General features: G+C 40.1%; 1 protein-coding gene across 17 annotated transcripts in view; it reads right to left on the bottom strand.

Moving 5' to 3' along the window:
* SHLD2 (shieldin complex subunit 2) overlaps positions 1 to 27,204 on the bottom strand; it is a 114,977-nt gene that overhangs the window by 11,604 nt on the left and 76,169 nt on the right. For 16 of the 17 annotated variants that reach the window (XM_084996430.1, XM_021073594.2, XM_021073593.2 and 13 more), the window contains 3 exons: positions 21,612 to 21,818; positions 7,079 to 7,307; positions 3,845 to 3,960 (listed from right to left, as the gene is read on the bottom strand). In XM_084996430.1, coding sequence (XP_084852556.1) covers positions 3,845 to 3,960; positions 7,079 to 7,307; positions 21,612 to 21,818 — 552 coding nt within the window. Of the gene's footprint in view, positions 1 to 3,844; positions 3,961 to 7,078; positions 7,308 to 21,611; positions 21,819 to 27,204 lie in introns of those variants that run through there. The other variant, XR_014827458.1, reaches the window with a different exon arrangement.

Below are 27,204 nucleotides of genomic sequence, written 5' to 3'. Positions count from 1 at the left end.
TGACCTAAGAAAGCAATGATACAATTTATGTCAGAGAATGTTTTGCCTATGTTCTCTTCTAGGAGTTTTATGGTGTAATGTCTTATGTTTAAGTCTGTAAGCCATTTTGAGTTCATTTATGTCCATGGTGTCAGGGTGTGTTGTAACTTCACTGATTTACATGCACCTGTCCGACTTTTCCGGCACCACTTGCTGAAGTGATTCTTTTTCCTATTTAGTATCCTTACCTCTTTTGTCACAGATTAATTGACTATAGGTCTGTGAGTTTACTTCTGGGCTCTCTATTCTGTTCTATTGATCTGTATGACTGTTTCTGTGCCAATACCACACTGTTTTGACTTCTGTAGCTTTGTAGTATAGTCAAATCAACATTTAATAACTGATACCCATATTTTCTGTTATGGTTACAATTAAATTAATGCTGAAAAGTATGACTTTTTTTTTTTTTTTTGTCTTTTCGCCATTTTCTTGGGTGCTCCCACAGCATATGGAGGTTCCCAGGCTAGGGGTCTAATCAGAGCTGTAGCCACCAGCCTACACCAGAGCCACAGCAATGGGGGATCCGAGCCACGTCTGTGACCTACACCACAGCTCACAGCAACGCCAGATCCTTAACCCACTGAGCAAGGCCAGGGATCGAACCCACAACCCCATGGTTCCTAGTCGGATTCGTTAACCACTGAGCCACGACGAGAACTCTGACTAATTTTTTAATTGTCTCAGGAATGGGCAAAACACAGATGTATACTGGATATGAGAATGATGCTTCTCTGAGAAATAAAGACTAATTGACCTTGTGCAAAAAATGAAAAGACAAGACTAAATGTAACAAAGAACACTGAGAAAAGACATGAAAACTGTGAAAAGAATTAAAATTAATAAAAAAAGTAAATTTAGGAGTTCCCGTCGTGGTGCACTGATAACAAATCCGACTAGGAATCATGAGGTTGTGGGTTCGATCCCTGGCCTTGCTCAGTGGGTTGGAGATCCGGCATTGCCATGAGCTGTGATGTAGGTAGCAGATGCAACTCAGATCTGCTGTTGCTGTGGCTCTGGCATGGGCTGGCAGTAACAGCTCTAATTGGACCCCTAGCCTGGGAACCTCCATATGCTGCAGGAGTGGCCCTCAAAAGACAAAAAAAAAAAAAAAAGAAAGAAAAGGAAAAGAAAGTGAATTTGAAAAAGAGATTTCCAATTACGATGTAGAAAACTGGAAGAGTGTGGCTCCTACTCTAATAATTATTTTAAAAAGCTGAATAGGAGTTCCCACCATGGTTCAGTGGACGTGAATTTGACTAGCATCCATGAGGACACAGGTTCGATTCCTGGCCTCGCTCAGTGGGTTAAGGATTGCCATGAGCTGTGGTATAGGTCACAGACGTGGCTCAGATCCCAAGTTGCTCTGGCTGTGGCATAGACCAGCAGCTATAGCTCCGATTTGACCCCCAGCCTAGGAACCTCCATATGCCATGGGTGTGGCACTAAAAAGACAAAAAAAAAAAAAAAAAAAAGAAAGAAAGAAAGAAAGAAAGAAATTAAAAGAAAAAGCAGAGTAAACTACAGTGTTACAATCTTCTTGAACCTGTAAGTGAGCCAAGGTTGTGGAGCTTCCAAGAAGACTGCAGTGTAAGATGAGATAGAACAGAAACATGGGCTTACCTGGGACAGAGCTCAGAAAGAAGACAGTCCACCAAACAAACAAGCAAGAATGAAGAAAGTGCTTAAAGTTTCAATGAAGTGCTAAAACACAAGCAAGCCACAGACAAGGGAGAGAGTACCAGGTTCTCACAAGGCTGGATGAAGGACAAGACATCAGAGAAAGTTTCCAGCTATGGTGAAGGCCTGGGTAAAGGAAGCTGTCACCAGGAAAAGCACAAAACACCACTCAGGACAGTTCCCTAAAGGAACAAAAGCCTTAAGCTGCTGGAGGAAGACAGAAGTCCTACTGCCCCAGGATACAGATGAGTACCTGCTGAAGACAGAGGAAAGATAAGAGGAAAATCACTCTATCCCTGAGTGAGGGGCAGAAAACCATGCTAATCGATCAAGACCATTAGCGGTGCCCTGCTGCTGGGAGAGGGGCAGGACCACACAAACATCCACTAAAGACACTATGGCAGGAGGGTCACTGAGAATGAAACCAAGCAGAACCCCGTGCGGCTCCTGGGCACAAGCCTTTCTGTGTCCCCCATTTATTTTCTTTCTTCCTATTTATTGTTTTTTGGAGAATAAGCTTCAGCCTCCATGACCTTCCCTGAGCTCCAACTAGCAGGTTTGAACAACTGCTAATCAGGGAAGGAGGAGGATGCAGAGACAAGGGAGAGTATAGTCTTAGGGCAGGGTCCTGGTTCTTCTTCAAGGAATATACATAGCAATATATTTGAGTTCTTCTGCAGAACTAAAACCCCCAACAAATGAAAACCAGAGAGGAGGACCACCAGAACCAGTCCTGGGGTCACTAAACACCCATTGTGAAGAAGAATGAAAGCTTGCATCTACCCTAATCCTTATCTGTGGCCCTATTTTCTACTTTCAAACTATAAAACCACTTCCTATTCTCCCCTAAAGGAGGGCAAGGTCTTTAGGGCATTAGCCTGCTGTGGCCTCCTTTAGCTGGTAAAGCAATACAACTATTTTTTTCTCCTTCACCCCAAACTCTGTGTTTCTATTTGGAACCAGTAGACAGAGGCCAGGTTTTGGTAACAAGAACACATTGCATCTAAGACCCAGACACAGGGCCTGTGTGAGACTAAGGCTGGACCAGAAACAAAGAGAATCACTCTTGCCCTCTCTTTAGGCTGGGATGCACCAAATAACAACCAACAGAGCCTTTATAACCTGGGAAGGTACAAGACCATGGAGAGAAACTCTGAGGCCCAGGTGCAGAGTGAAGGGTTAAAGGTGATGGAAGAGCAGGAATATTGGGAACTCTCTAGAAAACCACTCCCCACCATAAGCACAGATAATGCTAAATTGCCAGATAATACCAGCAATTTGAAGCCTGTGGTGGCCTGAAGGTAACCATAGCAATAAAACACTCAAATCCAACTCCTGGTCTAACAAGATTAACTCCACTCTATCACACACCACCCCACCCCACCCTGCCCAGTAAAGGTCTAGGAAAACAGACATTCCCATTTCAGGTACAAATACCGTTTATCTCAGTTTGTATTGATCTATGGGCCATGTTCAGCATTCAAGCAAAAATTAAAGCCAGAAAAAGTAATCCACTATTAAGAGCCAGAGCAATCAATTGAACCAGATTAATTTATCTGCTTAGAGAATCTAAAAGTAATGAGGAAATGATAGAGTTTGATCATGTGACAAAAGGGTTATCTTCACTTTGTTGCTAGTCACTGACTGTACCTAGCATCAGAGCTGAAGATCCTGCAAATCCATTCCACTGACACTGGACAATCTTCGTGTGTGTTTGTGTGTGTGTGTGTGTGTGTGTGTGTGTGTATACATATATATATATATATATATGTATGTATATGTGTGTGTACATATATACACACATATAGAGAGAGAGTGTTACACATTCATTTACTTAACTATTATAGAACTAAGGTCCTAGTGTTTTTTCTTACCAATTAAAAATTTAGAGTAAGAATATATTAGGCATCTACATCTCTTCATATTCTGAGACAAGTGTAGAGAAATTCTTACATTCCAACTTACATAGTCTTGTGTTTCACTCAAGCTAAATTATTCTGCTTATATGCTGGAAGAAAAAAATGTTAATTTACAGTATAGTGTTCCTTCTGTTCTAATACACCATCTACACTCCTTATATAAATGGTTTCACCAAGAACAACCTCTTTATGGCTTGTTGATATCTTACCTATTACTCTGTTGAGCCAGTCAGGAGGAATGTTAAGAAGAATCTTCTCTATCAGCTTTGATCCTATGTGGATGCAAACCTTAGATAGTCCATCAACTATGGTCATTAGAGCTGGCCTACAAAAGAGTAAACAGCATATGACCTTCAAAGATTTTCAATTCAAGAAATGCTTAAATGCAATATAATTTCAAAAATCACTGAGTTTTTATGCAGTGTAATTATAATCCCTGGAGTTCCCAGTGGCTCAGCAGAAATGACTCTGACCAGTATCCATGAGGACATAGGTTGAATCCCTGGCCTCACTCAGTGGGTTAAGGATCCAGTGTTGCCACGGGCTGTGGTGTAAGTCATGGCTTGGATCTCTCGATGCTGTGGCTGTGGCGTAGGCCAGAAGCTACAGCTCCAATTCCACCCCTAGCCTGGGAACCTCCATATGCTGTTGGTGTGGCCCTGAAAAGACAAAAAAAATTTTAATCCCTGAAGCAACTCTAGGATATCCTAAAACATCCTAGAAATAAAAGAGGAGCTTTTTAAAAGAGAGTTTCAAGTGATAAATCAATAAATTTTATTTATTCCATATTCATTTACAATTTTTAGGTACTAATATAAGAAAACATTATTTTACATTGTTGTGTAAATTATTTTTATAAAACAATAAAGGTGAAAATCATATACATCAAAATCTTAATATCAACTTATTTTTTTCCCCCACTGCATTCTTTCTTATCAAAAACAAACTGTTTTGGAGTTCCCCTTGTAGTTCAGTAGTAATGAATCCAACTAGTATCCATGAGGACTCAGATTCAATCCCTGGCCTTGCTAAGTGGGTTAAGGATCTGGTGGTGCCATGAGCTGTGGTATAGGTCGCAGACTCGGCTCGGATCCCATGTTGCTGTGGCTGTGGAGTAGGCCGGCAACTGCAGCTCCAATTGGAACACTAGCCCGGGAACTTCCACATGCCACACACAAGAAAAAAAAATATTACAGTGAGGTACACGTCACACCAGCCAGAATGTCCATCATTAGTAAGTCTACAAATAGGAGCTTCCCTTGCAGTTCAGTGGGTTAAGAACCCAACTGGTATCCATGAGGATGTGGGTTCCATCCCCAGCCTCGCTCAGTGGGTTAAGGATCTGGCACTGCCGCAACTGCAATACGTTGCTGATGTGGCTTGGATCTAGTGTTGCTGTGGTGTAGGCTGGAAGCTGCAGCTCTAATTCAACCCCTAGTTCCAAGAACTTCCATATGCCATGGGTGTGGCCCTAAAAAGAAAATAAATAAATAAATAAATAAATAACAATTTAGAAAGACTCATTAGTATAGGGGAATTCAGTATAACAGCTACAAGATGACTACTGATTTTCTCCTAAAAAACCCGCCTCCCCCTTTATCTACATTATGATTCTAGGTCCTTCTCTCTTTTGCACTCTATATACTCTTTACTATCTTTCTCCATTCTTCATCTCAACTAACACATAGTCAGTATCTATATGTACCAGGCAGCTCACTGAGCACTGGGCATATACTAGTAAATAAAACAGATCTGTTTCCTTCACTGAAGGAACTTAAGAGGTTAGTGGGATAAAGAGATAATGAGCTTTTCAACAATGGTGCTGTTGCAGGAGAGGGAGATGTCCTGCCCTGGAACCAGCAGGCGTCCTTAGGACAGACCTCCAAGTAAGGGTCCTTGACTTATTTGGAGGGATATACTCTCCACAGGTGGAATGAGGACCATCCCAGATAGTGACAACAGCCCTGGGTTGGGGTGGGTGGGTGCTAGGTTTTTATTGGGATGAGTAATTTCATAGGTTAAAAAGTGGGAGTGATATTTTTTTTTTTCCTGTCTTTTTGTCTTTTCTAGGGCCGCTCCCACAGAATATGGAGGTTCCCAGGCTAGGGGTTGAATCACAGCTGTGGCTGCAGGCCTATACCACAGCCACAGCAACGTGGGATCCAAGCTGCGTCTGCAAACTACACCACAGCTCACAGCAATGCTAGATCCTTAACTCACTGAGCAAGGCCAGGGATCGAACCCACAACCTCATGGTTCCTAGTCGGATTTGTTAACCACTGAGCCATGACGGGAACTCCGGGAGTAATATTCTTGCTATTTCAGGGAAGGGTGGCATTTCCCAGGAATTGGGCCACTGCCCACTTTTTGTCCTTGTATGGCCCTCCTTGGAACCAGCAAGAGTTAGGTAGGAGTGATTTTTAGTATTACAATGAAGGTGTAATGAACTAAAGGTCAAGGACTGGACTATGCTCAAACCACCCTAGTTTCAGATGGCGCCAGCTGTTCTTTTTTTCTTCTTTTTTCTTTTTAGGGCCACACCCAAGATGTATGAAATTTCCCAGGCTAGGGGTTGAATCAGAGCTGCAGCTGCTGGCCTATACTACAGCCACAGCAACACCAGATCCAAACTTCATCTGCGACCTACACCACAGCGTGTGGCAACACCAGATCCTTAACCCACTGAGTGGGGCCTGGGATCAAACCAGCATCCTCCTGGATACTAGTCGGGTTCATTACCACTGAGCCACAATGAGAACACCTCCAGCTGGTCTTTATGGCATCCTAACCTAACAGCTGAGCCCTTCTTCATTACCTAGCATTTGAGTCCTGCCCCTTACCTCCCATCTCATAATTACTTTTAACCTTTAAATTTCAATAATATGTTAAGTTGGGGAAATAAGTTTCTTAGGAGCCATTTAAATCTTCGTTAAAAATGTAAACCAAGTGGAGTTCCCGTCGTGGCTCAGTGGTTAATCCAACTAAGAACCATGAGGTTTCGGGTTCGATCCCTGGCCTTGTTCAGTGGGCTGTGGTGTAGGTTGCAGATGCGGCTTGGATCCCTTGTTGCTGTGGCTCTGGTGTAGGCCGGTGGCTACAGCTCCAATTAGACCCCTAGGCTGGGAACCTCCATATGCTGTGGGAGCGGCCCTAGAAAAGGCAAAAAGACAAAAAAAAAAATGTAAACCAAGTAAAAGTTTTCTTCAACACAGCTGCTTAAGACAATAAAATCTCCCAATTACTGCTTTAAAAAATTCGTGTTATGATTACCAGGAAATTTTTGCTTTCATAAATAGCTATTTATCACTCAGGAGGAAAAATTTATTCTTTTGAATAAGCTTTAATTAGTTCTCATTAGAAAGAGTTGATATATGTAATTTTTTGGTCATTTTCAACCCTATAATAAATATTTTCCATCTAATTGGCTTGCTTAGTTGCCTTACCTATAATATATTTTCTTCACAGTAAATGGCAAGCAGCTGAAACATTGTTTGTAGATCTTGTTCTCATCTGTTTCTAGTTCTAATCCACATTTTGCACAGCCAGTGTATATAACCTTGGGAAGAGCAGAAAAAATACTCTCCAGAGAACTGTGAGCACTTAGAGTTATCTTCTGAGTTGCTGAAATAGGAAACACCAGCTCTAAAATCTGGGCTTTGATTAGAATCACTCCTAAAAAAGACAAACAAAAAGAAATATCATAAATTAGAAGGCCAAAACTATAACTTTAATTTACAAACTTGGTTAACTATACAGTTGATTCAGTTATATAGTAAAGGATACACCTGAGGTCTTGGTCTTCTCTTCACTCTTTTCCTAGACAATCTCATTCACTATGGCTTCAGTATCTGCTCTAGAGTATATGGGGTGATTTGCCAACAAGTAAAAGTAAAAATTTACTTCTTTAATTTGGCTGAACAGGTGGTTGTCTTCTTCTTCCCTATCCTCTGGAGTCATGCAAAATAAGTTTACTTTCTTTTTTTAGGAGAAATCTCTTCAAACATTTGAAACTAGCTAAGATGCTCTCTCTTCCATCTTTTTAATTAATCATCATCAAAAGTCAAATAGGAGGTCAGTAGTTCTTCTATTCTCTACTTTGTCCAAAAATAATAAGCCACTGGCTTATATTATTTTTAAACTCCCCCCCACCCTGCCAATTTCCTGCCCATTACCACCCACATTTGGTGTTGGTAATGGCCATGTGTACTGAACATTTTTTGTGTTACTTACCAGGAAACTCAGGCATGTTCACTCACTATTCACTGGCTCATGCATTCACCCAATTAAACCAATACTGAGTATCTATTATCTGCCAGACATTCTTTTTTTTCTACTTTATGAGTGACTTACTGTATACTAGTAAGGGCCATGAGTTTATCTGAGCAATCTTCTCTTTTTCTCTCCAGATTCGGTTTTGTTTTGTTTTTCTTTTTCGGGCCACACCTGCAGCATATGGAAGTTCCCAGGCTAGAAAAATTGGAGCTACAGCAGCCAGCCAACACCACAGCCACAGCAATGTGGGATCTGAACTATGTCTGGGACCTACATCACAGCTTACAGCAATGCTGAATCCTTCACCCACTGAGTGAGGCCAGGGATCAAACCCGCATCCTCATGGATATTAGTCGGGCTTAGTATCATTGAGCCACAATGGGAACGTCCCTCCTAAAACCTTTTTTTAAAGGCTTTAGGGTTGCTCCTTTTCATCCTTTTAGCATGCAGTAGTGCACTCCAGATCAAGAACTCATCATTTGAATGTCCTATCCCTTTCCTGGTTATCTCTTCGGGAGTCCCATTAATGGTGACTTTCCTATTCCTAAGCCTTTCAGTTTGCTTTAGTCTTTTAGTGCCCAAAGATTGTTTCATCTCTCCCAATCATGTCATATATCTCTGAAAGGGATGGAGTAGAATAGTTACAGGTAGTTGTAGGACTCCCAATAGGGGACCATAGATAGAGAGGAAGACCTAGGGAACTTTGGGAGACCACTGGGAGTTAATAACCACTCAAGAAAGCCATCAGAATGAAGCAGGCTTGTTTAACTACAAAACCATAATTAAAAGCACAAGATATACCTCAGGTCATTAAGTGAAAGATAAAATGAGGCCTGCATTCAAGTTCAGCAAGACAATGACCCTTAGGACCAAGGACAGGAGTTTAAGGGAAAGATGACATTCCAAAGTAGTAGACCTTCATTATACGAACACCTGAGATGATTCAACATATTTTAGCATATATTACCACCCTTCTGCTTAGTTGAATAAGCGCCATGACAGACCTAGTTTAACTTCATACTCTCTTACCAGATACGAAGGAGGAGCTAATGATATAAGCCTGACTCCTACTCAAAAGAGAGGAAGAGGCAGTCTTTTCCCACTCCCCCCTTTCCTTGGATTATAAAAATGTAGCCCACCAAATCCTTGGAGCAGTGCTTCTTTGCCTGCCTGCTTGTATCTCTCACAAGCATCCTATATTAATAAATTTATTTCTTGCCTATCACTTTGTCTCTTGCTAAGTTCCTTCTGCACTGAGACACAAAGAACCTAAACTTCAGTAAATCCAGACACCAGGTGAGTGATTCTAATTAAAAAATTGTGGGTTCAAGTCCCAATCTGAGTTCTGGCTAGGTTCAAGTCATAAGTGTTGTCAGTTTCATCTCAACATGAATTACGAGAGTGTGTGCCAGTCAGCACACCTAATAAACTACAGGAGACTCCACACTATGCCTTTCCATAGACATGTTGAATCACTACGAAATTATTCAATGAAAGAATTCAATAATTTTAGAAGAATGTTAATATAATTGCTAACATTTTTGAAAATTTACACACCTCCTTAAAAGAATTAAAAGTTCGTGATGGGGAGTTCCCATCATGGCTCAACAGAAATGAATCTGACTAGTATCCACGAGGATATAGGTTTGAGCCCCAGCCTCACTCAGTGGGTTGGCGATCTAGTGTTGCCGTGAACTGTGGTGTAGGTCACAGACTCGTCTACGATCCCAATTAAACCCCTGGCCTGGAAACTACCATATGCCAAGAGTGCAGCCTTAAAAAAAAAAAAAAAAAAGTTTATGATGAATGCGGACTCTGCTTTCAAGGGGCTTACAGCCTCCTTGCACTGATGTTTTGCTGATGGCAGGATGAGACTGCTGAGGGAGCATCTTCATTTCTTTACAAGAAGTCAGGCACAGACTCAACCCATCTGGCTTTTATTAAGCAAGCAGGTGGTCTTGGGAAATTCCCCCATGTTAATCTCCCTTTCTTCCTCCTTTCACTTAACTAAGTATGAAATAGGTTAGAAAAGCATTGCTTGTATTGCCATGTGCTCTGGCCAAGTCTGCCTTAAAAACACAAAACAATGATAAAAACTATGAATTCCACCCTCGTAGCTGAACATCAAGAGAAGGAAAATGGCTAAAAGAGCCTCTCTCTACATAGGCTAAGTTTACGGAACCCAAGTTCATGTGCCTGAAACACAGTGAGGCCAAACAAAACTGAAATGTTGGGAGTCTGGAGAAGAGAAAGTGAAGTGGGAAGGGGAAGGGCCCTCCCAGAACAAAGGGAAGACAACATGCAACACCAGCATATGAGCGCTGGCATGCACAGTTCTGCAACAATGTAGCATAACCTGTATCCATGAGCACAGGCATATCTATAACTGTCTGCTCAAAATTTATAGAACACCTTATAACGGGGACAAAGAAATTTGGATGTTTCGGGAAAATTAACAGGGTATATAAGGCGGCGCCCTGTTGTGTTCGGGGCTCAGCCTTTGGATATGAATCTGCTGAGCCAGTGCCGGCAGGAATAAACACTTCTTCCTGGCAAAAAGACCTCAGTGTCCTGTCTCCCTGTACGAGAATCTACAACAAAAGGTTTATTGCAGGGCCAGGCAAGGAAAACAGGCAGCTTTTGCTCAAAAAACCCAAACTCCCTGATAGTTTCAGAGGAATTTTTATAAGCAAAATTTGGGGTGAGGGCTGCAGGGCCCTGAGATTGGTTGGTTGTGAGGGAGCAGGGAGGTGCCCCAGGATTGTCAATCATCAGCCTGTAGTTACCATCTTCCACCTGGGTGGGGGCTTTAGTTCCCACAGAAGAACTCAAATATTTTGTTATGTATATCCCTTGAGCAGGAACCAGGATCCTGCTTTAATAGCTGCACTTCATTTCTTGATTGCTCCTCTTTTGTTTCTGCATTCCCTTTCTTTGCTGGTTAGTAATTGTTTGAATCTGCTCTTTGGTATTCAGGAAGGTCTAGGAGGCTAAAGCCTTTATCCTACAAATAAGAAACTGGGGACTTGGAAAGGTTTTCGTACCTGGGAGGGCACCACTAGGTCCTGCTCAATTTCAATACCAAGGACTGATTATAACAGCACAAAGTTTTACAGGGTTTTCCTGCGGGGAGTACATCTCCAGGGTTTGCAAGAATAATCCCAATTCCCAGACTCATCCCCCAAACTGATGAGGCTATAATCCTTGGTACCATTCATTAATCATCAAAATTGCAGTCACCAATTTCACTGTTGTCCATAATGTTGCTTATTTTTAAATCTAATTCTAGGTCTTAAGTCCCAGCAGGTAGCTGTATTATGTGAAAGGCAGACTGGGGCTGACTTCTCTATGACACCAAATTAAATATAACCACCTATGGCATTCTTGCAGGGTCCAGCTCCATAAGCCTGTGGGTTGTTTTGTTTTGTTTGAGAGGGGCACTCAAGTTAGTAAGAAACTAGTTTAGAAACTTAACACAGCACTACAATACTACCCAAGACTTTAACAGTGAGTATAAATCTAGAGTCTTCTGTAGCCACAAGCAGCTTATTTCCATTTCTGAAAGTTGTATCAAATTTGCTTAATGATATAAAACTTTGTAAATTTTCTATTTTCTGCGTTTATTTTCCAGAAATATTACTAATTTAATCAACTGTTAGAATTGAAAGAGAGCAGGACCTTGTGGGGCCCTCTGGGATACAAATCCTTTCTGTGTCCCCCACTTCTCCCAGAGTTCCAAAGAACAGATTTAAACAGTTGCTAATAAGGGAAGGGAGATAGGGGCTGCAGACACAAAGGAAGAGCAGGCAAGAAACAATAGCGCAGCTTTGGGGCAGCATCCTGATTCCTCCTCAAGGAATATACATAAAAACACCTTTGAGTTCTTCTGCAGGAACCGAAGTCCCCATTCCAGTGGAAGGTGGTGACTTCAGGCTGAGCACAAGATTCCTGGAACATTATCCTTTACCTTCACCAACCAATCAGAAGAAAGTCATACACCCTGGAGCCCTCACTTCCAATTTTGCCCTTAAAAAGTTCTCTCTTAAAATCATCAGAGAAGAGTTCCCTTGCGGCACAGCGGGTTAAAGATTTGGCATTGTCACTGCAGGAGCTCAGGTTGCCGCATTGGCACAGGTTCAGTCCCTAGCCCAGGATTTCCCACATGCCTAAACAAAACAAAACTAAATAAACCATCAGGGGGTTCAGGTTTTTTGAGTACGAGCCACCCATTCTTCTTGAGCGGCCCTGAATAAACCTTTCTCTGCTCCAAATTCCAACATTTCAGTTTGTTTGGCCTCACTGTGCATCAGGCATAAGAACTTATATTTGATTACAGCATCAATAAATGTTTCCATGCCTAAGTGGGTACATGGAGTTCTTCTCTAAGAACAAATTCTGTATTCAATTAAAAGATGGTTTTTTTGAGAGGTGCTGTTTTTGTTTTCTATTTGCATTCTCCTTAGCTTAGTTTTATGATGTAATAATGCTAACTTATAACCACATTTTGGAAATCACACATACATGCATTAAGGCAGCTTGCAAATTTTTAATCTGGCACTTGGTCAAGGTAGAGTATGGGACTAGATTTATGCTCTCATCTTGTGACATAATAAAAAGTACGAAAAAAAAAAAATTGGAGTTCCCATCGTGGCTCAGTGGTTAACAAATCCAATAGACACCATGAGGTTGCGGGTTCAATCCCTGGCATTGCTCAGTGGGTTAGGGATCTGGCATTGCCGTAAGCTGTGGTGTAGTTCGCAGACACAGCTCTGATCCCACGCTGCTGTGGCTGTGGTGTAAGCCGGTAGCTACAGCTCTGATTCAACCCCTAGCCTGGGAACCTCCATATGCCATGGGTGTGGCCCTAGAAGAGGCAAAAAGACAAAAAAATAAATAAATAAAAAGTAAATACTTGGTCTTTGTCCTTAGTTACTAGTACTCCCTTCCAAAAACCCTTGTCATCTCTGAAATAAGAGTACCCTGTGCTAATGAGAAGACTGGCAACTGAGGGCACAGAGGTAGCATCAGGATACAGGCTGGTTACCAGAAAGACTAATGCAGATTAGAGGGTGAGAACTTTTAGCCCCACCCACTGACCTCTGCGGAGGAGAGACGGTCTGGAGACTGAGCTAATCACCAATGAGCAATGATTTAATCAATGATGACTATATAATGAGACTTTGAATAAAAACCTTAAAGAACAAGATTCAGGGACTCTCTGGGTTGATGAACACTTAGAGGTGCTGGGAGGGTGGTGCACCTGCAAAAGGCATGGAAGTTTCATATTCCCCCCAACCATACCTTGCCCTACACATCTCTTCCTTTCGGCTGTTCCTGAGTTGTATCCTTTATAATAAACTGATAAATGTAAATACAGTTCCCGAGCTCTATGAGCAGTTCTATCGAGTTACTAAACCTGAAAGTGGGGAGGGCTACAGGAACTTCCAAATTTGTAGCCAAGTCAGACAGAAGGGAACCCTGGGCACCTAATACTTGTGAGTGGCATCTGAAGTGAGGGTAGTCCTGTGGGACAGAGATCTTAAACCTATGGAGTCTAAAATTGAATTAAAGTGTAGGACTCCCAGTTAGTACTCACAGAATTGGAGAACTCGTTGATGTGGGGGTTGGGGGGGAGCCCATACATTAGATGTCCAAGTGCTATGTGTAAAAACAGTTCAGACACTTGAAACAACTAAAAAACCAGATAAAACGTATGAAACAATTCTCAAGACATACATCAGGCAACAGAGGACAATGATCCCTTAATGATGAAAAACTAAAGATGTAAGCCTGGTGACTATCCCAGTTTACAGACAAGAGAGTTTCCTGGCAGGAAACAGGACTAAGGCAAAGCCTGGTGGTTTTTCTGAGTTGAGAGAAGACAGGGCTTTGAGTCTGAAAGGCTAATACAACTGGAGTTGTCAGGGCAAGTTACTAGATAGATGAAAGCTGCAAAGAGAGAACTCTGGAGAACTGCACAGGGTACCTCCCCACCCCCCGAGAATACAACAGAGTTTTGACCTGTATATGTAACCAGAGGCAAAGGAAAGCCCACCCAAAAGGATTACTGGGAACAATCCCTGCAGCTTGCACAGAGCTGGGAATAGTGCCTTCATCTCTTTTTCTTTTTTAAACTTTTTGGCCACACCAGCAGCATGTGGAAGTTCTGGGGCCAGTGATCGAACCTGCGCCACAGCAGCAATTCAAGCCACAGCAGCGACAACATTGGATCGTTAACCCATTGTGCCACTTGGAAACTCTGGAAGAGCATATTTTTTCACCAGCTAGAGTGGAAAATTTCATAATCCATAGGGCAATGGATAGAGAACTTAGGTATTGTACTAAGAAAATTTATGGCATGAAACTCCTACATTGGAAAAAAGAAAGAAAAGTTTCCTATCAGTGACCTCAATTTCTACCTTAAGAAAGGTAAACAAGTGAAACCCAAGAAAGTAGAATAAAGGAAAAAATTAAAATCAAACCAGAAATTAATGAAATATAAAATAGAAAAATAGATAAAAATTAATGAATACAAAAGGTAGCTATTTGAGATTAATCAAATTGGTAAAACTCTACACAAATGATCAGAAAAAAGAGAGAAAACACAAATTAGCAATATTATGTAATACCAATATCACTACATCTACATATATTAAAAAGGATAATAATAGAATCTCATAACTTTATGCCAATAAATTTTTGTTGTAGTGGTGCCAAGAGCATAGATTGAAAGATACAAACTACCAAAGCTCACTCAAGAAGAAATAGATAACTGGAATAGCCCTATATCTACTAAAAAAATTGAATTTGTAGATAAAACCTTCCAATTAAGAAAACCCCATATGGCTTCCCTGAGGAGTTCTACCAAATAGATAAGGAGGAAATCTAGATAACTGAAACAAATTTTTCCAAAAAACTGAAGAGGAAAAAATTATACACCAACTCATTCTATGAGTACTGCTCTAACACCTAAACCAGAAAAAGATACTATAAGAAAACTGCAGGCAAATATTCCTCATCAACACAGACATAAGGAGTTTCCCTCATGGCTCAGTGGTTAACGAATCCAGCTACTAACCATGAAAAAGTCTTACTGACAGATGTTATCCAATTGAATCGAGCAATATATAAAAAGAACTCATCACGACCAAGTTGGATTTATCCCACAAATGCCATGTTGGTTCAACATTCAAAAATCAATCAATGTGGAGTTCCTGTTGTGACTCAGGGGGATAAGAACATGACATAGTGTCCAGGAGGATTCAGTTTGATCCTTGGCCTCACTCAGTGGGTTAAGGACACGGTGTTGCCACAAGCTGCGGTGTAGGTCTCAGAAGCAGCTCAGATCTGACATTGCTGTGGCTGTGGCATAGGCCACCAGCTACAGCTCTTATTCTACCCCTAGCCTGGGAAGTTACATATGCTGCAGGTGCAGCTGTATAAAAAAAAAAAAGAAAAAAAAAATCAATGTGTTTGATTATATTAACAGATTGAAAAAGAAAAACTGTATAATCATCCCAATAGATGGAGATAAAGTATTTGACAAATTCTAACATCCACTCCTGATTTGAAAAAATCTTTCTTGGAGTTCCTGTTGTGGCAAAACAGAAACAAATCTGACTAGGAACCATGAGGTTTGGGGTTCGATCCCCGGCCTTGCTCAGTGGGTTAAGGATCTGGCATTGCAGTGAGCTGTGGTGTAGGTCGCAGATGCGCTTGGATCTGGTATTGCTGTGGCTCTGGTGTAGTTCAGCAACAACAGCTCCAATTAGACCCCTAGCCCGGGAACTTCCATATGCTGAGGATGCAGCCCTAAAAAAAAAATAAAATAAAAATAAAAAAATAAAAATCTTTCTTCAGCAAACTAGAAAAAGAATGGAACTTTATTAACCTGATAAAAGGCATCTGTGAAAAACCTCCAGCCAATACTATACTTGATAGTGAAAGAATAAATGCTTTCTAAGATCAGGCACAAGGTAAAAATGCCTGCTCTTACAACTTTTTTTCAATAGTAGATTAGAGGAGTTATCAAGTACAATAAGGCAAGAAAAAAATAAATAAAAGGCATCCGGACTGGAAAGAAAGGAGTAAAACTGTCTTAACTCATAAATAAAAGGTCAATGTAGAAAATCAACTGAAGAGTTGCTATTGAACTTAGTGAGTTTAGCAAAGTTATAAAACATAAGGCAATATACCAAAAATATCAATTATATTTCTATATATTATCAAGAAAACAATTGAAATTGAAATTTTTTAAAAATATCATTTATAATTGCTTACAAATAGAAACTAGGGATAAGTCTAACAAAAGATGTGAAAGCCCTACCTATATTCTGAAAACTGCAAAACATGGCTTTGAAATTGGAGAGACACATCTTGTTCATGGATTGGCAAACTCGATATTAAAATGCTTCACTTTTTCCCCAAATTGACATATAGCTTCAGCACAATCCCAATCAAAATTTCAGAGGGTTTTTGATAGAAATTGACAAACTGACTGTAAAATTCATATGAAAAAGCAAAGGATCTAGAATAGCCCAAACGACATTGAGAAAGAACAAAGTTGGAAGGCTCACAATATCTGACCTCAAGACTTAGCATAAAGCTACAATGATCAAACAAAAAAAAGAAAAAGAAAAAAAAGCTACAGTGATGAAAATAGTATGATATTTGTGGAAAGATGGACAAAGTGATCAAGAGAAAATCCAGAAATAGACCACTCATGTAGACAATTGATTTTGACAAAATTGCCAAGGCAATTCACTGAAAAAAAAATAATCTTTTCAACAACTGGTGCTTGAACAACTGGATATTCATACAGGAAAAAAAAAAAAAGAAAAAAGAAAAAATAAGAAACCAACTTGAAGTCTTACCTCACACTATATACAAAAATTAACTCAAAATAGACCATTAACCCAAATTTAAAACTTAAAACTCGGAGTTCTCCTTGTGGCGCAGTGTAAATGAATCTGACTAGTAACCATGAGGTTGTGGGTTAGATCCCTGGCCTTGTTCAGTGGGTTAAGGATCCAGCACTGCTGTGAGCTGTGGTGTAGGTCACAGACAAAGCTTGGATCCAGCATTGCTGTGCCGAAGGCTGGTGGCTGTAGCTCCAATTGGACCCCTAGCCTGGGAATCTCCATATGCTGCGGGTGCAGCCCTAAAAAGCACCCCCCCCCAAAAAAAAACACAAACCCTCTAAAACTTTTATCTTATTTTTGTCTTTTTAGGGCCACATTTGCGGCATATGGAAGTTCCCAGGCTAGGAGTTGAATCAGAGCTACGGGTGCCAGTTAACATCATAGCCACAGCAACTTGGGATATGAGCCACGTCTGTGACCTACACCACAGCTCACAGTAATGCCAGATCCTTAACCCACTGAGTGAGGCCAGGGATCGAACCCACATCCTCATGGATACTAGTCAGGTTCACTACCACTGAGCCATGATGGGAATTCCTCTAAAACTTTTAGAGTAATACGTAGGAGATGAATTTTTGTGACAATGGGCAAAGCAAAGTTTCCTAGAAATGACACCAAAAGCACAAGTCACACAAGAAAAAATGGATAGACTGGACTTCGTTAAAATTTAAAACTTGTGCTCTTCAAAAGTCCTAGCTGAAAGAATGAAAAGACAGCAGTTCCTGCTGTGGTGCAGTGGGTTACGGATCGATCCAGCATTGCCACAGCTGTGGTGTAGGTCAAAGCTGGGGCTTGGATTTGATTCCTGGCCCAGGAACTTTCACATGCCTTGGGTAAGGCAAAGAAAGAAAAGAAAAGAAAAAAGAAAGAAAAGGAAGGAAGGAGAAGGAAAGGAAAGAAAGAAAGAAAGAGAAAGGAGAGACAAGTAACAGTGATCTAGGACAAAGACAAGGAACATATTTGCTAAGTTTATAGTTAAAAAAATTTTTTTTACCCAGAATATAAAGAACTCCCAAAATTCAATAAAACAATCAACTCGATTTTTATAGGTAAACAAAAGATTTCAGTTGACACTTCATCAAAGAAGATATATAGATGGGGGTTCCCTTTGTAGCAAAGTGGAAAGAATCTGACTAGAATCTATGAGGATGTGGATTCGATCCCCAGCCTTGCTCAGTGGGTTGGGGATCCAGCGTTGCCGTGAGCTGTGGTATAGGTTGCAAATGTGGCTCAGATCCCACTTTGCTGTGGCATAGGCTGATTCGACCCCTAGCCTGGGAACTTCCATATGCCATGGGTATGGCCCTAAAAAGCAAAAAAAATAAAAAGAAGATATATAGATGTCAAGTAAGTATATAAAAGATGTTCAACACCATCAGCCAATAAGGAAATGCAAGTTAAAAACCCTAGTGACCCATTACTATATACCTTTTAGGATGGACAAAATAAAAAATTAAAACTAATGTCCATACCAAGTGTTGAGGTAGATATAGAAAAAAACAGAACTTGGGAGTTCCCATCATGGTTCAGCGAAAGGAATCTGACTAGCATCCATGAGGATACAGGTTCAATCCCTCACCTCACTCAGTGGGTTAAGGATCTAGCCTTGCCGTGAGCTGTGGTGTAGGTCGAAGATGTGGGTCGGATTCCGCACTGCTGTGGCTGTGGCTGTGGCCAGCAGCTGCAGCTCTGATTAGACCTCTAGCCTGGGAACCTCCATATGCTGTGGGTGCGGCCCCAAAAAGACGAAAAAAAAAAAAAAAAAAAAAAGAAAAGAAAAGAAAGAAAAGAAAAAACAGAATTCTCATACACTGTGAAATGTAAAATGGTACAACTGTTTTGGAAGACAGTTTGTCAGTTTCTTTAAAAGTTAAACATAACATTTACCATATAATCCAGGTATTGATTCAATTCATAAGTATTTACTCATGAGAAAGGAAAAACTAAATCCATATAATGCCTTGTACTTGAATGTTTAGAGAAGCCTTATTTATGATAGCCAAGAACTACAAACAACCTAGATGTTCATCCACAGCTGAACAGCTAAAAAAAGTCAAGGTGATCCTGTTGTGGCTCATCGGTAATGAACCTACTAGTGTCCATGGGTTTGCAGGTTCAATTCCTGGCCTTGTTCAGTGGGTTAAGGATCTGGTGTTGCGGAGAGCTATGGTATAGGTCTCAGACGCGGCTCAGATCCCTGCGTTGCAGTGGCTGTGGTATAGCCCAGCAGCTGTAGCTCCAATTCAGTCCCTAGCCTGGAAACCTTCATATGCTTCAGGTCTGGCCCTAAAAAGCAAACAAAACAAAACAAACACCAAATCACAGTATATTCATATAATAGCATAAAAAGGAATGAACTATTGGTATGCACAATCACACACATACACCTTAAAGAATTTGCTAAATTAAAGATGCCAAACAAAACAGTGTCTACATTGCAAGATTTCACATATATAAAATCCTAGAAAATTCAAACTAATCTCTAGTGACAGAAAGCAGATTGACTGCCTGGCAGGATCAGGGGGCAGGGATGAGGGGAAGGAAGAAATTACAAAGAGGTAGGTGATATTTTCATGAGTGTGGCAATGGTTTCACAGGTTTTATGTCAACAATCACCAAGGTGAAGCTGCTTTAAATATACTTTAAATAAGGGTAATTTCTCGTATGAAAATTACATTCCAAAACCCTTGCTAAATTTTTTTTTTTTAAATCTGATACTCTGTACCACACGTGAAAAGCACTAACTCTGAGATATTCTATTAACTGCATATGCCACAACCCTTACATTTCTGTGGATAAACCAAAAGGGGGCACAGCATGCTAGTAAAAAAGCCTCAGAAATATACTTGAGAATTTTAGCATGTGATCTCTGATGAGCTTCAATTTATTTTATTTGGGACCAGATTCTTTTCATTAGAAAAAAAATTATAAAACTAATCTTATTTCACCTAAACCACATCTAACATTTAGTAAGTTCTAAAACCATCTGTAACTCAGCCATTAAAATGAACGAAATACCGGCATTTTTAGCAACATGGATGGACCTAGAAATCATCATGCTAAGTGAGGTCAGCCATACAATGAGACACCAACATCAAATGCTTTCACTGACATGTGGAATCTGAAAAAAGGACAGATGGAACTTCTTTGCAGAACAGATGCTGACTCACAGACGTTGAAAAACTTTTGGTTGGAGTTCCTGTTGTGGCTCAGTGGTTAGTGAATCCGACTAGGAACCATGAGATTGCGGGTTCGATCCCTGGCCTTGCTTAGTGGGTTAAGGATCCGGCATTGCCGTGAGGTGTGGTGTAGATCACAGACATGGCTCGGATCTGGTGTTGCTGTGGCTCTGGCGTAGGATGGCAGCTACAGCTCCAATTCGACCCCTAGCCTGGGAATCTCCATATGCCATGGGAGCGGCCCTAGAAATGGCAAAAAGACAAAAAAAAAAAAAAAAAAAAGAAAAACTTTTGGTCTCTGGAGGAGACAGTTTGGGGGGTGAGGGGATGTGCTTGGGTTGTGGGATGGAAATCCTGTGAAATTGGATTGTGATGATCATCATACAACTATGAATGTGATAAAGTCATTGAATAATAAAAATAAGTAAATAAATAAATAAAACCATCTGTAAGAATTCAGAAAATTATTTATGTAAACGAGAGAATAAAGTTAAAATTAGGTATCAGGATTCAAAATTCCTGAGTTATTCTGAATGACTCAACCTTCAAGAACATCAAAAAGAGTAATCTTACACAAATTCTGTGGAAAATTTTTGACCAAATATTTTTTCTTCATTAAAAATTTTAAATTAGGTAACAATAAACCTACAGATACATGTCATTTTTTTATAAAATACATTTGCTATAATAGCCACTGGAAAACTTTCTATTAGTTTCCAAAATTGATAGTCATTGACATTTGCTAACTACTGGCATTTAAATGGTGTTTGCTACACCTTCAACCAGGAGTCAGCATCTTTTAAGCAGCACCTCTGTAGTTATTTAGAAAGTCAATGCAACTCATTGAAAAGTATATCCCACTAAAATTGTACCAATTCGTTTAGTTATTTTTACTATTTTACTCTCTCTTCATTCAAGTATATAGCATATTGAAACTAAAACATACTCCTTTTATTACTTCACTCAAAATAATTACATTTAGTTCATGAAAATTGTGTATGAGTATAAAATTCATCAAGTGCTCTTCTACCAATGTTAAATTTTAACAATCATGTATAGATGATAACTTAGTAACTTGATAGAATATTTATCTTAACAGTAACTCTGGTGAGGGTCATTTTTCTATTTCTGGCTTATGAAATGATAAGCTGCTTATAACTATATGCAAAAATATTTGAAGTAATCCCTAACAATTTCAAATTAATCTCAAAAGATTATAGGCAAAAAGATAAGATGTCAGTATCTGCTTCAGCTATTTTACAAAATCTGTTTCACTTTTATATTTAACTATACATTTTTCCCGTAAATGGCAGCTTCTTTGCTTATATTAAAACTAGCAATGGAGTTCCCACTGTGGTGAAATAGGATCAGCAGTGTCGAGGGAGTCTGGGATGCAGGTTCCATCCCCAGCCCAGCATGGTGAGTTAAGGATCCCCTGTTGCTGCAGCTGTAGCTTAGGTCGAAACCGCAGCATGGATACTGTGGCCTGGATACTGTGGCAGAGATCTAGCCTGGGAACCTCATATGCTGCAGGTTAGGCAAAAAAGGAAACAACAGAAATGACAACAAAAAACTAGCAGTATCTTATATAAATAAACTCTTACCTGAATGCTTATCCTCTAGGTGTGTTGCTAAATCTGAAATCTTCACAAAGGAGGGTGTGTTTTTTTGAAATTTTGCTTTAAATTCAATTGCCCTTGTATCATCATCAAACAGGCACTCACAAGATGACCATGGTGTTGTATGTAATTCTAGGTTTTCTAGGATGCAATTCCGCTGAACAAAAAGATATTTAAATTCCCAAATAGAATCTTAAACAAAACAAACAAGAAGAAAAAGTTACCAAAAAGGAAATAATCTAGGCTCGGAATCAAGTTAAACAGATTGACATGATTAAATCAGGTAAATACCACTTTTATCATCTTAAGAATGTGGGTATAAATAATTTAATAAAAAAATTTTTCTTTTGTCTTTTCTAGGGCTGCACCCATGGCATACAGAGGTTCCCAGGCTAGAGGTCTAATTGGAGCTGTAGCTGCTGGCCTATGCCAGAGCCACAGCAACGCCAGATCCGAGCCGAATCTGAGAACTACAATACAGCTCATGGCAATGATGGATCCTTAACCCCCTGAGCGAGGCCAGGGATCAAACCTGCAACTTCAAGGTTCCTAGTCAGATTTGTTTCTGCTGCACCACAATGGGAACTCCTCTAAAGAAAATATTTTTAAAAAATAATATGGACATAGAAATGGACACATGTCTGCCACAATCAGTATCTCTGTTTGATTTTCAACACCTTAATTTTCTTATTTGGCTGATTTTTTTTCAGGACAATGAAAAGAAGCATTTAGATGCATTTGCTCCTGTTTTTAATTCCTTCAAAAATAATTCTAATCCTTAAAATTACAGTAGAGCAAAATTTCTTGCCAAATAATCATATATTAATAAATTCAAATTTAAAGCTATATTAAAACAAAAAGAGGCCTCTTAGCACTAAGTTTCCTAATGACAGCTTCCCACATACCTCAGGCCATAAATCTAATACACACCCACCCACTTCCTCAGCTTCTTTCATAGGACAGTTTGTTTTTTTTTTTTGTTTTTTTTTTGGAGAATCTTTTTTTTTTTTCTTTTTTCTTTTCTTTTCTTTTTTTCACAGCTGCACCTGTGGCATACGGAAGTTCCATAGGGATCCAACTGGAGCTGGAGCTGCAGCTGCTGGCCTATGCCACAGTCACAGCAACACTAGATCCTTAAACCACTGAATTAAGGGATCAAACTGACATCCTCACCAACACTATGTCAGGTTTTTAACCCACTGAGCCACAATGGGAACCCCCTTTGTGGAGAATCCTAAAACAAGTCAGTAAATTTGTACAGATAAAGCATCATTAGAAAGATTTAAAACATATATATTCCAAATTATTGATTAAAATCATCACTATTTTGAAAATAGCTTTTTTGTTTTATTACAAAATACATGCTTAGAAATCACAGATTTATTTATGCGTTTATTTATGTTATTTATTTACTTATTGTTTTTTAGGGCTTTACCCGTGGCATATGGAGGTTCCCAGGCTAGAGATCTAATTGGAGCTACAGCTGCCAGCCTATACCACAGCCACAGCAACGCCAGATCCAAGCCTCACCTGCGACCTGCACCACAGCTCATGGCAATGCCGGATCCTTAACCTACTGAGTGAGGCCAGGGATCGAACCTGCAACCTCATGGCTCCTAGTCGGAAGTTTCCATTGTGCCATTATGGGAACTCCAGATTTATTTATTTATTTCTAAGCAAATAAATAGCAGCCATAAGCAACACCCCAAAATAAACACAGTTAATATTTTAGTGGCCATCCAGTTGTTTTCAATTTGTTTGATTTTTACTTACTATGTCAAAAATATTTTTCCATGCCATAAAGCATTATTCTATATTATTTTAAAATACTGCATAAAAACCCACTGCACAGATACACCAAAAATTTTTTTTAAATTGAAGTATAGTAATTTACAATGTTGTGTTAATTGCAAGTGTACAGAAAAGTGATTCAGTTACACACATTATTTTTCATATTCTTTCCATTATAGATTATCACAAGATATTGAGTATAGTTCTCTGTACTATAAAGTACACCCTTGCTGCTTACCTATTACACCAAAATCTTTTTTATTTCTTTTTTTTTTGTCTTTTTTGGCCATTTCTTGGGCCACTCTAGTGGCATATGGAGGTTCTCAGGCTAGGGGTCAAATCGGAGCTGTAGCCACCGGCCTACACCACAGCCATAGCAACTTGGGATCTGAGCTGCATCTGCGACCCACACCACAGCTCACAGAAACACTGGATCCTTAACCCACTGAGCAAGGCCAGGGATCGAACCCACAACCTCATGGTTCCTAGTCGGATTCGTTAACCACTGCACCACGATGGGAACTCCATACAAAAATCTTTTTAAAAATTATATTATAGCAATCCTCTATATTGGAGTTTGTTGGTTGTTCCTCATTTTTCACTATTATAAATAGTACATAAAATATTTTTAGTAGAGTTCCCAATGTGGCTCAGTGAAAACGAACTCAACTAATATCCATGAGGCCACAGGTTCAATCCCTGTCCTCGCTCAGTGGGTTAAAGGATCTGGCATTGCCATGAACTGTGGTGTAGGCTGCAGATTCCGCTCAGATTCGCTGTTGCTGTGGCTGTGGTGTAGACTGGCAGCCACAGTTCCAATTCGATTCCTCGCCTGGGAACTCTCATATGCCATGGGTGCGGCCCTAAAAAGACAAAAAAAAAAAAAAAATTTAGCTACATCTTTATGCATAGCCTGGATAAATTCCTATTAAGTGTAATTATTACGCCAAAGGTATTCCAAATACTAAGGCTTTTATATGCATTGTTAATTATCTTCAAGAAAGGTCTTTCCCTTGAAACTAATTATATTAAGTAAATTATACTTCAATTAGAAAAAAAGAAAAAAAAGATTTTTGCCAACTTATATCTCTAATAGTTCATAAGAATTGCTATTTCCTCATAACTTCTCTATCAATTTCTTAGGAGAAAAATCATGTCATTATTATTTTATTTGTCTGTCTTCAATTACTAGTATGAGTAACTTTTTTTCATACATTTATTAGCCACTTTAATGTCTTCTTTGGGGACCTGCATGTTCATATCTATTGTCCATTTATCCTTATAGATATTTGTCTTTTGCTTATCGCATTATTTTCTGACAAAATATAATTATTTTTCTGATTTTTCACTTGAGGTGTCATTTTACTTTTTTTTTTTTTTTTTTTTTTTTTTTTAAGGGCTGCACTCACGGCATATGGAAGTTCCCAGGCTAGGGGTCCCATCGGAGCTGCAGCTGCCAGCCTATGCCACAGCCACAGCAATGCAGAATCCGAGCCGCGTCTGTGACCTAACCTCAGCTCAAGGCAACGCCAGATCCTTAACCCATTGAGCGAGGCCAGGGATTGAACCTGAAACCTCATGGTTCCTAGTCGGATTCGTTTTTGCTGCACCATATGATGCTTTTTATATATGGTAGTTTTTGTTGCTTCATTTTATTTAACCTACTAATCTTTGGATTACAAATAAGTTTGTTTATATTTTCTTCTACTACTCATTGTTCCTTTTAGTTATTATTCCTAGGAAGTTAAACTCTTTTTTTTTTTTTTTTTTTTCTCAAATTGTTAGCTATATAGTCCAAATACTATCTACTCTCTCTCTCTCTCTTTTTTTTTTTTTTTTTTTTTTTTTTTCTTTTTAGGGCCACACCTGCAGCATATGGAAGTTCACAGGCTAGGGGTTAAATCAGAGCTACAGCTGCCAGCCTATGCCACAGCCACAGCAATGCCAGATCTGAGCCATATCAGCAACCTACACAGCAGTTTGTGGCATGCCGGATCCTGATACACATCTGTATACTCTCTTTTTCTTTTTTCTTTCTCTCTCTCTGTTTTTTTTTTTAGGGCTGCACATGAGGCATATGGAAGTTCCCTGGCTAGGGGTTGAATCAGAGATACAGCTGCCAGCCTACACCACAGCCACAACACCACTAAATCCAAGCCCCGTCTTCAAACTACACCACAGCTCACAGCAACGCCGGATCCTTAACTCACTGATCGAGGCGAGGGATCGAACATGCCACATTCTCATGGGTACTACTGATCCAGTTCGTTACCACTGAGCCACAATGGGAACTCCTGAATACTTTCAAAATATCCCCCTTAACTGCTTAAGTTAACCAGAGTAGAGTTCTAACTTTAACTCTGAGTCCTCAAGTGCGCAGAGGAAATACAATTTCTTCAATAAATCTAATGTAGGGCAACATTTACATGCATGCATTTTTAACTTTGTTTATTTTTTTCTTATCATTTGAAACAAGTAAAATTATTTCCTCCTCAGAAGTTTCCTTGTAGCGCAGTGGGTTAAGGGTCTAGTGCTGCTGCTGTACCTGTGGCGCAGGCCACAGCTGCTATGCAGGTTTGATCCCTGGCCAGAAACTTCCACATGCAGGTACAGCCAAAAATATAGACTCCACAAACTTGAGTCTCTTACTCTTTAAAGCAGTGGGAATTTTGAATGGTTGCCTGATCTCTATTTTATTTATTTATTTATTTATTTGCTATTCAGGGCCCCGCTGGCAGCAAATGGAAGTTCCCAGGCTAGATGTCAAATCAGAGCCACAGCAGCAGTCCTACATCACAGCCATAGCAGCTGGGGATCTGAGTCGTGTCCGCAACCTACTTCGCAGCTCACAGCAACCCTGGATCCTTAACCCATTGGGCAGGGCCAGGGATCAAACTTGCATCCTCATGGATACTAGTTGGGTTTGTCACTACTGCTGAGCCACAATGGAAACTCCCTGGTCTGTATTTTATTCTTCATTCATTCCTTTTTTTTCTTTTTTTTTTTTTGTCTTTTTGCCATTTCTTGGGCCGCTCCCGCGGCATACGGAGGTTCCCAGGCTAGGGGTCTAATCAGAGCTGTAGCTGCCAGCCTACGCCAGAGCCACAGCAACGCTGGATCCGAGCCACGTCTGTGACCTACACCACAGCTCACGGCAACGCCGGATCCTTAACCCACTGAGCAAGGGCAGGGATCAAACCCGCAACCTCATGGTTCCTAGTCAGATTCGTTAACCACCGCGCCACGACGGGAACTCCTCTTCATTCTTAAAGAAAATATCTACTTACACAGGGAGTGCTGTGTGAAGGGAATACGATGATGAACAAACTAGTCAGGGTGCCTACATTCACAGAGTTAACAACCTACTGAGAAATTTAGTTAATTACCAAGCAAGCAGATAAGCTAGATGATCCCGACTATGTTAAGTGGCAGGAGTGGACTACAGAGAGTGATTATGGGAGTAATTATGTATATTATGTATATTCATGTGTGCGGATCTGAAAGTGGAGCTGAGAGAGGAAGGAGCCATCCAAGGGGAGAGCTGGGGAAGCACTCTAGGCAGAGGAAACATATACATGCAGGATCCTGAAGCAGGAGTTCCTGTTGTGACTCAGCGGGTTAAGAACTCAATTAGTAACTTAACTTAGCTGCCATCAGGCCAGCAGCTACAGCTCCAATTTGACCCTTAGCCTGGGAACCTCCATATGCCACGAGTGCGGCCCTGAAAAGTCAAAAAAAAAAAAAAAAGACTTCTATTCAATGACTTCAGGAGAATATTACATTAGAA

This window comes from Sus scrofa, chromosome 14 (genome assembly GCF_054392235.1).
Source record: "Sus scrofa isolate SSC_HxYL_T2T_F1_AM1 chromosome 14, Sscrofa_HxYL_maternal_Yorkshire_Landrace_v2.0, whole genome shotgun sequence".
NCBI lineage: Eukaryota > Metazoa > Chordata > Mammalia > Artiodactyla > Suidae > Sus > Sus scrofa.
Note: the sequence above shows the minus strand (reverse complement) of the source record. Positions and strands in the feature narration are given on the sequence as shown.